Source organism: Danio aesculapii, chromosome 16 (assembly GCF_903798145.1).
Source record: "Danio aesculapii chromosome 16, fDanAes4.1, whole genome shotgun sequence".
In the NCBI taxonomy this organism is placed as follows: Eukaryota; Metazoa; Chordata; class Actinopteri; order Cypriniformes; family Danionidae; genus Danio; species Danio aesculapii.
The window spans coordinates 2,763,289-2,779,404 of NC_079450.1; the positions used below are offsets into that span (position 1 = coordinate 2,763,289).

The 16,116-nt window shown below is 37.7% G+C and overlaps 1 protein-coding gene across 1 annotated transcript; it reads left to right on the forward strand.

Moving 5' to 3' along the window:
• Positions 1-9,287: 9,287 nt before the first annotated feature.
• Positions 9,288-15,306, forward strand: LOC130243036 (serine/threonine-protein kinase pim-2-like). The gene is made up of 6 exons (XM_056475070.1): positions 9,288-9,333; positions 10,392-10,486; positions 10,655-10,705; positions 12,048-12,429; positions 13,139-13,303; positions 15,096-15,306. Exons 1-6 carry the CDS (start codon positions 9,288-9,290, stop codon positions 15,191-15,193), a joined length of 837 nt encoding a protein of 278 aa, XP_056331045.1. The 3' UTR covers positions 15,194-15,306.
• The last annotated feature ends 810 nt before the right edge of the window (positions 15,307-16,116 follow it).

Genomic DNA, 16,116 nt, shown 5'->3' on the forward strand with positions numbered 1-16,116 from the left:
CTGTATATTTAAATATGTATTTATCAATTGAAACACATAAATATGCATATAAACAATGAGAATTATACTTAAACAATAAAATCTTTACATTATATAATAATAGTTTACATCAAAATAAACACTGACATGTCTTCTGCAGAAACATCCCCAATTTCAAACATTTGCAAAAGGTAAGGAATAAACTCTCTCTGTACCTGTAGAGATGGACGGTCCTCAGTGCTGCATCCTGTGTCTGTAGCTGTGCAGCTGCTGGTGTCTCTGGAGCAGTGCTGGATCAGGACACCTCAACTTCTTTTGTGACAAATTTCAGCATTGAACCTCCATCTACAATGCAGAAGAAATTAGTCATTTAAAGAAATACCTCATGACACACCATTAAGACAGCGGGATAATCATAATGTTTCTAAACTTTAAACAAAATGTGGATTTAACTTGCACTATAATCTATACTGACCCTTGCTGTCAGTATGAAGCAGATTTTTTTTTCTTTAAGAAATAAGTGTACTTTTAAACAAACAGTTATTGTTACCATTCAGACAAATGTGAACATAAAAATGGTTTAAAAATGGTTTATGGTCTGTAGCTTAGTAATTTGACTCATTTTATACTATTGAGCTCTCAGAAATCACAGAATGTTAGTCAGTTTTGTTATTTCATATAGTAATGTACAAAACTGAATAACTGGCCATAATAAAAACACACCAATCTACGAATGTAAAGACTAAAGTGACTGTCGTTGTAGTGGAACAGTGAAATATACTCTCAGAGAGAACAGCAGCAATAAGAAATATAGAAATAGACGACACAATAAAATACAATAACTGCACTGAATTATCATAAATAATACATACAGTGAAATAACTGCAGCACATGTTTGTGTAGCTGGTGCAGAATGATCAAATATTGCACAAGTTATTAATATTAACGGCTTGGTTTATTACGGAAAGCCATAAAACGTCCTATCATAGTTCAAAACACATAGCAGCAAAGCAAGAAAACAAATGTAAAAAGGCATATTTGGGGGAACTGTGGCGAAGGTAAATATTAATTAGCCTCACTAATTTACTTGAACAGGGCTGCACGGTGGCGCAGTGGGTAGCACGTTTGCCTCACAGCAAGAAGGTTGCTGGTTCGAGCCTCGACTGGGTCAGTTGATGTTTCTGCATGAGTTTCCTCCGGGTGCTCTGGTTTCCCCCACAGTCTGAACACATGTGGTACAGGTGAATTGGGTAGGCTAAATTGTCCATAGTATATGAGTGTGAATGATTGTGTGTAGTAGATGTTTCCCTGTGATGGGTTGCAGCTGGAAGGGCATCTGCTGCGTAAAACATATGCTGGATAAGTTGGTGGTTCATCCCGCTGTGGCGACCCCAGATTAACAAAGGGATGAAGCTGAAAAGAAAATTAATGAATGGATGAATTTACTTGAACAACAAAAATAAAATGGTTTTATAGACATAAGTTACTGTACCTGAAAGGGACGCATAAAATTCATCTTGTGCTTTTTTCCTCATGTTAGCACCAGACTCCTGTTGATTTTCCTGTTGATTCTATATATGTATATATATTCAGTTTATGTAACAATTACTAAACAAATACTAATAAAAAACAACATTTTTGAGCAACCGAGATGGTGCTTTCCTTCCTGCGGTCATGCGAGCTAAGTCAAGGCACCCGGTCTTTCTAGCCAACGTTAACTTTTCTTTTAGTCGCCTATAAACAGCACCAAAGACATAGACCAATACCAATACCGCGAACGCATTTTGTCATTATATATCACAGCCACACACTGTCTGACAATGAAATATAAAAAATAACGATACAAATAACAAAGGAAAGCCCCAAAGTAACAGGATTTTCGGGTCCGGTTTATTCGTAATTACAAAGTAAGAGCCCCTAATACGGAAAGCAGTGTGAGACCTGACAAACAAAAAATAGGCCAAAAAATCCTCCTCATCTTCCTCTAACCGCTCTATGGCACTTTAATTGCCATCCATTAATATGTTGATGATGTTTTCAAGACACTTTATTTTGCTAATTTCCTCCTCTATTCTTTTTGACACCTAAAATACACATAAATTGATCAATATAGTTTACAGGTTAGGAATTATTGTAAAAGTATCCGCAGTGTAATTTTAAGATGCCATTTCAGTCAATAATAAGATTGATTTTTTTACCCAAACACTGTGTGTTTGCATTGTAATAGGTATGATATAGATTACATTATACAAATCTGACTGTTCGGGAATGAATAATTCACCATTTATACCTGTTGTGTCAAATTTGATTTATTTTCAACACAATTTATTTATAACATAAAAAATAAGCAGTAAGTATTAAGTAATTATGCTTCGTTTCAATCAAGAAAACTTTTACTGCAACAACTTGAAATCAGCTTGAAATTCAATGAGAGCGGCCATTTTGAAAAGGTCAAAAAAGCCCTTCCACTGCCTGCAGTGTCATGAAAATCCACATTAGGGCAAAATACAAGTATACAATCAAACTATATATAACAGGGTTTCAAGCAAAAGAATAATCAGGGTGATATTTTACAGATCTTATAAACTGGTGTATCAAATATCATACGCGCTGCTTTATAGGGTGAAGGTCACCTTCGCGGAAGACGACGCGTTGCTTGGCAACAGCAGAACGCGTTCTAACGGTTCTACAGGGTCTGCAGACACGCGTAAACTCAGCTTCAGTAATCTGCAGGAACGGTAATTGAAGGTTGTTTGTGAAAGTTGATCGATTAACACATCGAGGAAAACAGTTGAGCGATTTTAAACGATGTTTACAAGACCTTCAGAGTCTCTAGCAGAAACGAACAGTGTTTGGACCTTGATGGGTAAGTCCAGATAGTAAGAACACGCGTGTTTCGTATTTGCCTGTTTTATATATTATTAGTATATTTAATACAAAAACACCAGAGTAAAATCCAGATAACCTACTAAGTCGTACTTGAGGGCAAGTCACCGCGGTAAAGTTAGTAATGAATCCATGTTTTCTTTTGGTTGAATACCCTGTAAACACTTAAATGCATTTAACTTGACATCATTTGAGATAAAAGCATTAAATCAACTCTAAAAATGTCTAATATTATTCTTTATGATGCACAAGCTTTGTTTTTTTTACAGATATGCCGTTGTTGATTTTATATACAGTAATGAATCCATATTTTCAGTAGGTTAAATACACTCTAAACAATTAAATAATTTAAACTCTGACACCATTTGAGATAAAATATTCAAATCAACTCTAAAATTGTCTAAATATTACTCTTTATGATGCACAAGCTTTGTTTTTACAGATATGCCTTTGTTGATTTTATATACAGTAATGAATCCATATTTTCAGTATATCAGATACATTGCAAACACTTGTTTTCTTGCACAGCTGGATGTTGAACTCATATAAAATAATTGTTTGAATTCATTGGAAGTCTTCTTTGATGGGTTTTTTCACATTATATGATGGCATAGCAAAAATAAAATAGGACAAATGAGCTCATGTTTGGGACAATTCTGCACTTTTTCAGTGGTGGGTGGGTGTTTCGGACCACCCGAACGCCCCCTGGCTATGGGCCTGATTTATAATGTATAATGATGAAAATGTTCATTTTGATACACGGACAGCTGTACTAATAATAAATGATGGATTCAATTATGCAAAACTGTGACTCAGGACCCAGGTCTTATGTTGGCAACAGCCAAACTACATGACAAATACTGATCCGTAGCCAGCCTGGTGAAAGGGCTGGTTCTTTTTTTCTCAAAATGTGGAGCTTTTCGCAGTTATTTGCCTCATTATTTAATTATGAGGCTTAATCCTGCGTTTAAGTGACATTTTAAGCTGGATTAGCTTGTCGGATGGTCATCATAACCACACTTTTCGATGTACCAAAATATTTCCTAAAGATTTAGATTAAAGCAATATGAATAAATACTTATTTTTAAAATACAAAGTTATTACATCATATATCATTAAAAATATGAATCTGTTAAAGTTTTAAATTAAAAACTGTGGCCTATTATCATTTATTAGGCAAATAACAAACTGGCCAGCATCTTCAACTTTCCTCAGTCAGAATTCAGCCATTTCAATAATAAAAAAGGAAATCATAATAACAATAATATTGTTATTAAACATAATAACAATAAGAGCTTCATGATTTTTCTAGCCTTTCTTGTACATTTAGTTGAAGATTCATGGATAAGAACAAAACCCAAATTAGTATTCGAATGAATTTGAATAAGGGCCACTTTTGGTGCTTCACACCTTTTTATTGGTCGTGTTTTGTTTCAAGAATAAGGTCCAAGATTCAGAATAAAAGTTACTTGTAAATGTGTTTAGCACAGCTGGATGTTGGACTCATGAAAAATAATAGTTTGCACTGATTATCTGAAGTCACACTGATGTGACGGTCAACAGAAGATTCGGCTTGGTCTTGAAGCATTTTTAATGGGTTATTTTTTACAATTTATGATGGTGTAGCAGTCAAAATAAGACAAATGAGCTCATGTATAGGACAACCCCACCCCGTCCCCAGCTACAGGCATGAAATTTGACACAAAAACATGAGAATATTATGTTCATGTTTCATTAAGATTATAAACTGGCTTGCTACTGTAAATTTATAAAAACTCAGTGTTTGATATTTATAATATGCATTGCTAAGAACTTAATTTGACAATTTAAAAGGTGATTTTCCCAATGTTTGGATTTTGAACGCTCAGATTTTCAATTGAATTCTGATATGAATTAATGACATTAAAAATCTTGATTTAGATTAAGAGTTTATTGTTTGTTATGTTGTAATCCACATTAGGAGGAAGAGGAATGAAGCGAAAAGCGGAGGATACTTTTCATAGCGCTTCTGACGGAAGCAAACTATCTGCTCAGCGGAAACGCATCAAAGTTTCAGAGCTGGAGAACACAAGAGACACAGAGATGACCAGCTACGAGGAGAAAACCAGCTCAGGTGTGTCTCCTGCCACAGATCAACACTTCTACAGCTTCATCACCATAACTTTATTACCAATTAAAATTCAGATTTTTTTTTTTGCCAATAGGCAAAAATACATTATATTACTGTATTATACATTACATGATTGATTTATCTATTATGCCCAAAATCAGTCAAATATTATATTATGATCAAGTTCCATGAAGTTCAACACTTTCTACTGTAAACATGTCAGAACTCAATTGTTGATTTGAACTTAATTTGGCCCCTTTAAAAGTGATTTTCTCAATCTTCATATTATTTGAGACAGAAATCTGGAATGAAATAATGACAATTAAACAAACATGATTGATTAGATTAAGAGTCTATTGTTTGTTGTGTTGTAATCCACATTAGGAGGAAGAGGAATGAAGCGGAAAGCGGAGGATGCTTTTCAGAGTGTTTCTGACAGAGGCAAACCATATGCTCTGCGGAAACGCATCAAAGTTTCAGAGCTGGAGAACACAAGAGACACAGAGATGACCAGCTACGAGGAGAAAACCAGCTCAGGTGTGTCTCCTGCCACAGATCAACACTTCTACAGCTTCATCACCATACATTTATTACCACTTAAAATTCTGAAACATGAAGCAGCAGGGTTCATATGGTCATGGAAAACCTGGAAAAGTCATGGAATTTTGTCATGGCATTTTCCAGGCCTGGAAAAGTCATGGAGTTTTGTCATGGCATTTTCCAGGCCTGGAAAAGTTTTGGAAAAACTGAAAAACCCACAAGGTTTTGGAAAAGTCATGGAAATTACATTTACATTTAGTCGTTTAGCAGACATTTTTGTCCAAAGCGACCTAGGCTGCAGTCACACTAGAGCTTGTGCTTGCAAAATTCTGTTGTTCAGCGCTGCAAAAAGGGGCGGCTTTAAACAATATGATTAGATATAAATAAAAGTGAACGATTGCTCCATATTTTACATTTCTTATTTTAAATGATCTTCTATTGGTCTCACGCAATCACCTGATGTAAATTCACAGGTAAGAACTTGAACTTTCGTATGCAGTGAAATGCGAAAAACGTGCTTGCATGTCTGGTCTGTCGAATTCGCATGCCTATGAATGGAAGTCTATGGAGCGATAAGTGCAGTGTGATCGCGGCTTTACAATAGAAGTAGTTTCACCTACTATTACTAGATTAACAGACTATTAAGATTATCTAAAATTAGTTTGACATATGTTTGTATATTGGAATGAAGGTTATTTGTTTTTACTTCTTTTCTTTGCCAGAAACATGCTTTCACATTATCAGTGCTGTGTAAGCATCATCTATTTTGCATAGATATAAAAATAAATTGAAACTATTGCGTGTTTTATAATATGCTGTAATAAATGTAAACGTTTCTTATTATTTACCACATATACTGTATGTAGACATTACATGAAACGTTAGGTCATGAAAATTGACTTGAAAGTCCTGGAAAAGTCCTGGAATTTTTTTAGTAAAAATGTGCATGTATGAACCCTGAAGCAGGGTGCAAAGTGTTTTACATGATTGATTAATTTAAGTCTATTGTTTGTTGTGTTGTAATCCACATTAGGAGGAAGAGGAATGAAGCGGAAAGCGGATGATGCTTTTCAGAGTGTTTCTGACAGAGGCAAACCATCTGCTCTGCGGAAACACATCAAAGTTTCAGAGCAGGAGAACACAAGAGACACAAAGATGTCCAGCTATGAGGAGAAAACCAGCTCAGGTGTGTCTCCTGCCACAGATCAACACTTCTACAGCTTCATCACCATAAATTTATTACCACTTAAAATTCTGAAACATGAAGCAAGGTGCAAAGTGTTTTACTCAGTTAGCTGCTAAATCCAGTGAGCATGGGGATATTTTGGCCAATAGGTAAAAATACATTGTCTGGATCAAAATGATTGATTTATCTATTATGCCCAAAATCAGTAAAATATTTTATTATGATCAAGTTCCATGAAGTTCAACACTTTCTACTGTAAACATGTCAGAACTCAATTGTTGATTTGAACTTAATTTGGCCCCTTTAAAGGTGATTTTCTCAATCTTTATATTATTTGAGACAGAAATCTGGAATGAAATAATGACAATTAAACAAACATGATTGATTAGATTAAGTGTCTATTGTTTGTTGTGTTGTAATCCACATTAGGAGGAAGAGGAGAGAAGCGGAAAGCAGATGATGATTTTCAGAGTGTTTCTGGTGGAGGCAAACCATCTGCCCACCAGAAACGCATCAAAGTTTCAGAGCTGGAGAACACAAGAGCAGACGCCGACACAGAGACGTCCAGCTCAGGTCAGTCCACTCTTTATGACTGGAAAATGCTGAAAAACTATTAGCACTGTTGCCAGATGTTAAATCCCAGAGTAAATAAATGCCAATTAATGAAATAACTGATTATTAATAATTAATTATTGACTGTAATCCACATTAGGAGGAAGAGGAGTGAAGCAGAAAGCGGATGATGATTTTCAGAGTGTTTCTGACAGAGGCAAACCATATGCTCTGCGGAAACGCATCAAAGCTGCAGAGACGTCCAGCGATGAGAACAGCCGCTCAGGTCAGTTTTCAGTCACACTTTTCTGCAGTTTTATGACCTTAAATTTGGCAGCTTAAAGACACAGTGCACACCGACACAAAGCAGCAGAGCTTTTATTACGCCACAGTCCACCGCGTCTGGTTCTTCAGCTCGTGATCACGTGTGCTGTTTTATCAGACTAAATACATTTTGGGCTTCTGTTATAATGCTGCTCTGTGCAGTCAAATAAAACACAAACATATTAAACCCTCGCTAGACAAACAGAGCAGAAAATGGAGGATGTGTGACGTCATTAGCATGAACACACACACTGGCTGTGTCCAAAATCCTAAATACTAAATATAACATTAAAAACAGTATGTGAGCCGAGTAGTACGTCTGACTTCACAGTATTTGAAAAACAGCATGCGAAAAGTACCCGGATGACCTACTAAGATTCTCAAGTGCTCATCCAGTGGATGCTACGCTATCCCATAATGCACCGTGAGAGAATTCCTGAATGGGAGTGAGTTTATAATCACTCTTCTAGTGGTTTTTGGAGATTTCAATAAGAAAAGTCTCACAAAATGAAATGAACTACACAGTTCCTATTGAACTACACAGTTCCTATTTACTGTGACCTTTTATGTGAAGCTGCTTTGACACAATCTACATTGTATAAGCGCTATACAAATAAAGGTGAATTGAATTGAATTGAATTGAAAATGTGCCTTTAAAACTGTGAACTATGCAGTATTGTGCGAAGTATTTCTATTTAGTTTTTATGACAAAACGTCTCCAAATACAATCAATGCCAATTAATGAAAAAACTGCTCATTATTAATTATTATTGACTGAAATCCACATCAGCTATAAAAGGACAGAAGAGAAAGGCTGGATGTCTAGATCAGGACAGCAGCAGTCAGGACACAGTGGCTGCCAAACGAGTGAAAACAGCACAGATCCAACATGGCGGCAGCAGCAGCGGGAAAACTGCAGCAGAAAACAGCAGCTCAGGTCAGTGTGCATTATAAAGCTGAAGGGGCGCTATGTAGACCGTTTTGAGGGACGTAAACAAAAACAATGGTCCTAACGTACTTCCTGTTTTACATTTTTAATTTCTGTAGCTTCTGAGAATCCAAAAAGAGCAACATATTGATGATTAATGTTACGATAGCTGTTTTAGCATTAAGTTATGATTGAATTGCCTTTTGTTACAGTTATGAAATAGTTTGATAATAAGCAGGAAATGTTCTGGGGCTAATGACATGACCACATCTAAATGGTCTATAGAAATATAGGATAATATCACAATATTTTAAGGAAAATCCTGATTCATGATTTGATCAACTCTTTTGTGATGTTGGTTTTATTTTCATTTTTAAAGCGGTCATATTATCTGTACATTTGTTTTGAGTTATTTTTGTGAAAATAGTTAGAGTTATTTCAGTTAACGTGACTGAAAACTATGAATGTGCGTGCTCTGATCCGCTAATTCAATCAATTATTTAGCTTACTTTTTATTGTTTCAATGATCTTTTATCCTCTTACATGTGTTTTTCTCAATATTTAGGTTTTTGAACCCTCAGATTCCAGATATTCAACAGAAATCTGGAATGAAGTAATGGCAATAAAAAACATGATGGTTTTCATTTAGGAGGTTATTGTTTATTGTGTTGTAATCCACATTAGGAGGAAGAGGAGAGAAGCGGAAAGCAGAGGATGCTTTTCAGAGTGTTTCTGAAGGGGGCAAACCATATGCTCTGCGGAAACGCATCAAAGTTTCAGAGATGGAGAACACAAGTAAAGACGCCGACACAGAGACGTCCAGCTCAGGTCAGTCCACTCTTTATGACTTGAAAAATACTGGAAAAGTAGTAGCACTGCTGCCATTTGAGACAATAGTTAAATCCGAGAGTAAAATAACGCCAATTAATGAAATAACTGCTCATTAATAATTCATTATTGACTGTAATCCACATCAGCTCCAAGAAGACAGAAGAGAAAGGTTGGATGTCTAGATCAGGACAGCAGAAATGAGGACACAGTGGCTGCCAAACGAACGAAAACAACACAGATCCAACATGGCGGCAGCAGCGACGGGAAAAATGCTGCAGAAAACAGCAGCTCAGCTGAAAACAGCAGCCCAGCTGAAAACAGCAGCCCAGCTGAAAACAGCAGCCCAGCTGAAAACAGCAGCCCAGCTGAAAACAGCAGCCCAGCTGAAAACAGCAGCTCAGCTGAAAACAGCAGCTCAGCTAAAAACAGCAGCTCAGCTGAAAACAGCAGCCCAGCTGAAAACAGCAGCCCAGCTGAAAACAGCAGCCCAGCTGAAAACAGCAGCTCAGCTGAAAACAGCAGCCCAGCTGAAAACAGCAGCCCAGCTAAAAACAGCAGCTCAGCTGAAAACAGCAGCCCAGCTGAAAACAGCAGCCCAGGTGAAAACAGCAGCCCAGCTGAAAACAGCAGCCCAGCTGAAAACAGCAGCCCAGCTGAAAACAGCAGCTCAGCTGAAAACAGCAGCCCAGCTGAAAACAGCAGCCCAGCTGAAAACAGCAGCTCAGCTGAAAACAGCAGCCCAGCTGAAAACAGCAGCCCAGCTGAAAACAGCAGCCCAGCTGAAAACAGCAGCCCAGCTGAAAACAGCAGCTCAGCTAAAAACAGCAGCCCAGCTGAAAACAGCAGCCCAGCTGAAAACAGCAGCCCAGCTGAAAACAGCAGCTCAGCTGAAAACAGCAGCTCAGCTGAAAACAGCAGCTCAGCTGAAAACAGCAGCTCAGGTCTGTCTCCTGTCATAATGTTTTCTGTCTAATCTGCAGTCGGTTTTGGATTATTTTTCAGAGTTTTACAGAAATATCTCAGGATTGTCATAAATGTGATTTACTTTTCTCCAGGATCTATACTTGACAAATATGTGCTTGGAGAGAAGCTGGGACAGGGAAACGGTGGCATTGTCTATGTGGCTACACGGAAATCTGATGGCCAGAAGGTAACGTTCACTTCTCTTCAGTGGTCTTTGTGTGTGTGTGTGTGTGTGTGTGTGTGTGTGTGTGTGTGTGTGTGTGTGTGATGTGCATGTTGTCAGAAACACAGTTTATGCAGGTCAGATCAGACATCTCTCTGGCTTAAATAAATTTTGACTTTGTTTTCTTTGCAGGTTGCCATAAAAGTTGTGAATAAGAAGCATTACGGAGTGTTGTGCAACGTGGTAAGTATGCAAACTCTACTGAAAATATACGAAGAGAACAGATGAACTCCATGTTTAGTCATGTTTTTATGTTGTGCATTGAAGGGTACAAATGCAAACAACACGCTTTATGGAAATGACTGAGACTGGAGGTGTTTAGTCATTTGCAGAAATCATGTTTTTACTGAGAATATTAAAGAGTTTCTGGAAATGTCTAAAACTGGGGTTATCTGTTCCTGCAGATGAACTGTGGAGCACAAAACCAGTCATAATGTCTGGAAACTGAGATTTGTGGATCAGCTGAAAGATCAATAAAGAAACTTTTCAATAATGTTTGGTTTGTTAGAACAATATTTGATGGAGATACGACTGTTTGACAATCTGGAACATGAAGAAAATCTGAATAATGGGAAAATCTGCTTTAAAGTTACGAACTTCAACTAAATTCTGAATATTTCCATGTAAACTACATATGATAATAATATCACATCAATAAGAAATGCACAAATTATATACTGAAACTAAATCTTTACGTAATTAAAGTCAAATATTTGAGTTTTCCCAAAAATATATCTGTGTGACAAGAGACTGGTTTTGTGGTCCAGGGTCACATGTAATGTTGAATTTGAGTTAATATGTGAAAATAGCTCTGTTTCCATCCACCTGTTTTCATGCGGATTTAGGATTATCACATGAACAAAGCTTTATGGAAGTGCCAAGATGCACATACATGTTCTCATGCATGTAGTTTACTAGAATCAACTTTTTATTCCAGAGGAAATAATATGTATGAACTAGGTTAGAAGCATTTTTACCAAATAAATACCACCATGCATATTAAAGAGCCATGAAACCCCCCACTCTCAGTTCAAGTCTACCTCAGAATTAAAATGCATCATAATGGGCGTGGTGCTCTGCAAGCAGAGGCAGGAGTGGGCCTAGCCATCAGAGCAGGGGAAAAAGAGGTGAGCGAACAACTGTTGTCAGTCGGCTCACAAAATGAGGCACAAACTCCCAAATTCACAAATTCCCACCAGAATTGTCTTGAGCATCTGTCATCTGTCTCTCGTCTCCAAAAGCCACCGTATTCACCGCGTTCATTTCGTTTCGTCTTGATCTTCTAGAGCGAAACTCATTTTTCTGACTGATATTTGCCGCCAGTTTATAAGGCAGTGATGATTTTGTTCTCTTAGACTCATTGATGGAAACGCTGCTTTATTCACAAATCTTTATATGATATTCCAGTTCTGTGCATAAATGTAATTAGCCTCTTTGGATGGAAACACTGCTAGTGACACATTATAATGTCATTTATACATGAGACACTCACATCTAACCTTTTCCTGACTTTATTTTTCTCTAGGTTGGATTTAAAACGAATGTGATCCCTGAAGCACGTAATATGATGATCCTCAAGAGACCTCCGCTCTGCCCGCACATCATAGAGCTCTACGAGTATGCCATGGAGGGAAGGAATAACTACCTAGTCATTGAGTACGCGTCGTCGTACATAACCTTGGCTAAATTCATGAAGAAGAACCATGGCCGCCTGAGTGAGAGTGTTGCGCGGCTGCTGATCATGCAGCTCATTATTGCAACACAGCGCTGCCTTGAGCATGGCATAGAACATGAGTCCATACATAGCGAAAACATCCTGGTCAATCCAAAGACCCTGCAGCTCAAGCTGATTGATTTTGGCCACAGTTATTGTGTTAGAAGAGGCTACAGGAGAGACCCCACTCTTGGTGAGTTGCCTTTTTAGTGCTGCTTATTAAAGGAATAGTTAAATGAAGACAGTTTTATTAATGAATAACTCTCATGTCGTCCCGGACCCCTGAGACCCCTGAACACAAATGAAGATATTTAAGATGAAATCTGAGAGCTCTAGAGAGCAAGGGTCTATAAAAGGACCCCAAAGCATCCTCAAAACAGACCATATGCCTTCAGTGGTTTAATCAGAGCATTATCAGACTCTGAGAACACTTTTATTTCCACATAAAGCTAAAATAACGACTTTATTGAACAGGTTCTCATCCTCAGTGTCAGTATATTGTGCATGTTCAGGAGTGCTCTGAGGTCTTCACGCATGTTGCTCTCAGTTGCACTGCTGTTGTATTATCTCGGTGTACCCCACTGCACAGAGCTCTCCTGAGTGTGCTCAATATACTGACACTGAGGACAAGAAACTGTTCAATAAAGTCGTGATTTTCAGTTGAACCACTGAAGGCATATATGGTCAGAGAGCTCTCGTGTTTCTTCTAAAATATCTTCATTTGTGTTCAGAAGCTGAATGAAGGTCTCTGGGGTTTAGGATGACATGAGGCTGAGTAATTAATAACAGAATTACATGTTTGGGTGAACTGACCCTTCATCTGTATCCTCCTGTTTATGTATGGCGATGTCAGGAGGGCAAAGATATTGTGAAATACTGACATGAAAATCTCTCGTTTGCAGGAGTAACGAGATACCGTCAACAGGAGCGGGAACCCTACAGAGCCATTCTTTTTGCTGTTGGATCATATGTCACAGATGTTAGACGACTACTGTCCTTTATGGTCAGTGGATATCCCTGTTTCTCCAAATATGGACGTCCACGATTTCACCCCAGTTTGTCAGCAGGTGAGAAAACAACACTACACATGGTGCAGTTCATGGGGGCCACTAGGCCACTTATTTTCGCTCAGCCCCCCTAAAGGTTTTGGGATTAGCTCATGAATGGTCCACTAGTATATTATCGCCTCAGTCCCCTTTAAATTGATATGAAAATGGCATTTAAAGTAATGCATTACAATATTGAGGTACTCCTCAAAAAAGTAACTATTTGCGTTACTTAGTTACTTTTTAAAGGTAAGAAATGGGTTACGTTACTTTTGAGTTACAGATGTTATCTGAGAACTTCCTGGCCCCAGAGCTCTACATGCTGTATATACAGATTACTGAAGGTTTAAAGCAATGTGTTTGCTAATTTTGTACTATTTGTCTTAAGTAAAGTCACTGTCTATTGAGACTATAATCCCCTTTTCCTTTTCTTCGATGACTTTAAAATAATAAACACATTCTCTCATCGACTGCACGATTCATTGTGAATACTTTAACTTTAATTCAGCAATTCATTTTATTAAAAGCTTGTTAACTAAACTAAAAAAGTAACTCAAATATTATTACTTATTTTTTAAAGTAATTTATTTCTTTACTCGTTATTTAGAAAAGTAATATTATTACGTAACTCGCGTTACTTGAAATGCGTTACCCCAACACTTCCCCAATGTCATAGAGGAGCAATCGGGTTTCCCATCTATCTACAGTTTCCCCAGCCCTCCTCTCATCATCACAGCTGTTTCCTCCAGCAAACATGTAACTCTTAACAAACATTTCACTATGTTATTTCAAAATTACCTCTGAATATAAAACACATTACAGTGCATGTGGCATTAACTATAGCACACCTTCATGCACAGAACCACTCATGAATGCACTCATTTTAATATTGAGTGACATCAGAGTAAAACATCATATGTTGTATCGTATTAAACATTATTATGACTTATATTATGGTTGTAAAATATGTAAATTAGCCTGTATAATTTTTATATGTTTATATTTAGGCCATTTTGAATGAGAAAAGTGGCGTTTTATTCATTTAATACATGGAAAAATGTACTTATAGAAAGTACATTATATATATATAGAAAGTGGTTTGTACCACAGTAAACAGGTGTGTTGAGCCTATTTCACTCATTCAGAACTCAAACAGCTATGACTGTCTATGAAATACAGTGGAATACTGCTAGTTTAGTATACAACCCTGCCATTCTTTTTTACTGTAATTTTCCATAAAATTCATAAATAATATTCTTTTAAAAACAAATATATGCACAATTAAAAAGCAATTGTCATACAAGTACTGTATAGTCAGTAGATTGCCGCATGCTAAAGGATTTTAAATGCAGAGGCAAAAGCACTCAGTAATCCATTGATAATCCCACTTATTTCATGGTCATTTTCCAAGTTAAGGTAGTATTGCAGCACAATATTTGACTGATTCTCTGTCAGTTACGACTCGGTCGTGTGTTTGATATTATAGCTCATAGTAACATGTGTTAGCTACCTCATCTCGTCTGATTCTGAGCATATTTGTGAGTTGGTTGATCCCTATTGGCTCCAGATGAAGCACATGTCCAAAGAAAGCTTCAGCAATGGTCACCGAGCTGGTTACTGCTAATGTTTGAGCGTGGCGCATTCATCTGGAACTGTGATTATAACTGACTGAAACTGTGTATTTAATGATTTTATTGGACAACTTCCAGCCAATCAGAATCAAGAATTTCACCAGACCATTGAATAAATCTCTGTGTTGTATCGTCATCAGAGCATCCATGACTAACATGTTGTCTCTTTAATATTTCTGCAGAATGCCGGGACCTGTTATGGTGGTTAATCGGTTTCTACCCTCGAACAGGACCTGTTTTAGAGGAGATTTTAGAGCACAAGTGGTTCAGCATGAAGTAGAGCCCATCAGCAGCAGGAAACAGGTTTTCAGACTTCCATTTGTCAAATTGTTGTGCTGTTTTCCGCTTCTGCTTCTCAGATTCTGCACTTCCTCCTGTGAGTGTTGCAGTCAGAGCTGCATGTAAATGAGGGCCGGTTGAAGCATCCCTATTGGTCCACCAACTCTAGACCGACTGCTCCTCTTCCAGCCAATCAGGCGAGGAGAGAAGCTGATGTCACTCTAATGGCGGCCGATGCGCACAGGCGACGCCGGAGATTGAGTGTTAGCCGCTAATCCTCAGCTGAGGTAGAATCTGTCTGCGGCAGGACAGCATTAATTAACATTAAATAACTAAAGGAAAGCAGGTTCATTCACGTTTAGACAGGACGTCGTGTTTTTATATCAACTGGGTTAGCACTGACTGTAGAGTAATATTAAGGGAAATAGTCAATTAATCAATGAAACTGCTGGAAAGGGGGATTTATTTGCATACTGGTGTGCTTTATTTCTATAGCTGTAGGATTAATAGTAAAAGATAAAGTCAGCATATTATTACTGTAGTGCGTCAATACTTTTAGAAAGACAGAAAGCCTAGTTTAGACAGTCGTCGTAGCTCTAGCGGGACTTTAGGCAGGTTTAGGTGAGATCAGCGCATTATAACAGGGGTGTCGTGGGCCGGTTTTAAGGCTTTTTCTCTTTAACAGAGATAGGATAGGATGGTGTAGATAGCGCTGACGGGGCAGGATTATATGGGCCAATAAGCTAGAAATAAGAGCCTCCTGCCACAGACATATTTGACCCCAGGTGTGGATTTCTCAGATCTGATGAGGATTATTTCTAGTGCTGCTGCTCACACCTTTCTGCTTTCTTCTTCTTTTCACTTGTTCTACAAGCAAGCGCTGGATTTCTGCAGATGAGCTTTAACATAAACAAGTAGTTCAAG

Coding starts and splice junctions, on each gene's coding strand:
- LOC130243036 (XM_056475070.1), top strand. CDS start 9,288: ATGGAGAACACAAGTAAAGACGCCGACACAGAGACGTCCAGCTCAG. Junction 10,706..12,047: donor ACGGAGTGTTGTGCAACGTG/GTAAGTATGCAA, acceptor ATTTTTCTCTAG/GTTGGATTTAAAACGAATGT. Junction 13,304..15,095: donor TCACCCCAGTTTGTCAGCAG/GTGAGAAAACAA, acceptor ATATTTCTGCAG/AATGCCGGGACCTGTTATGG.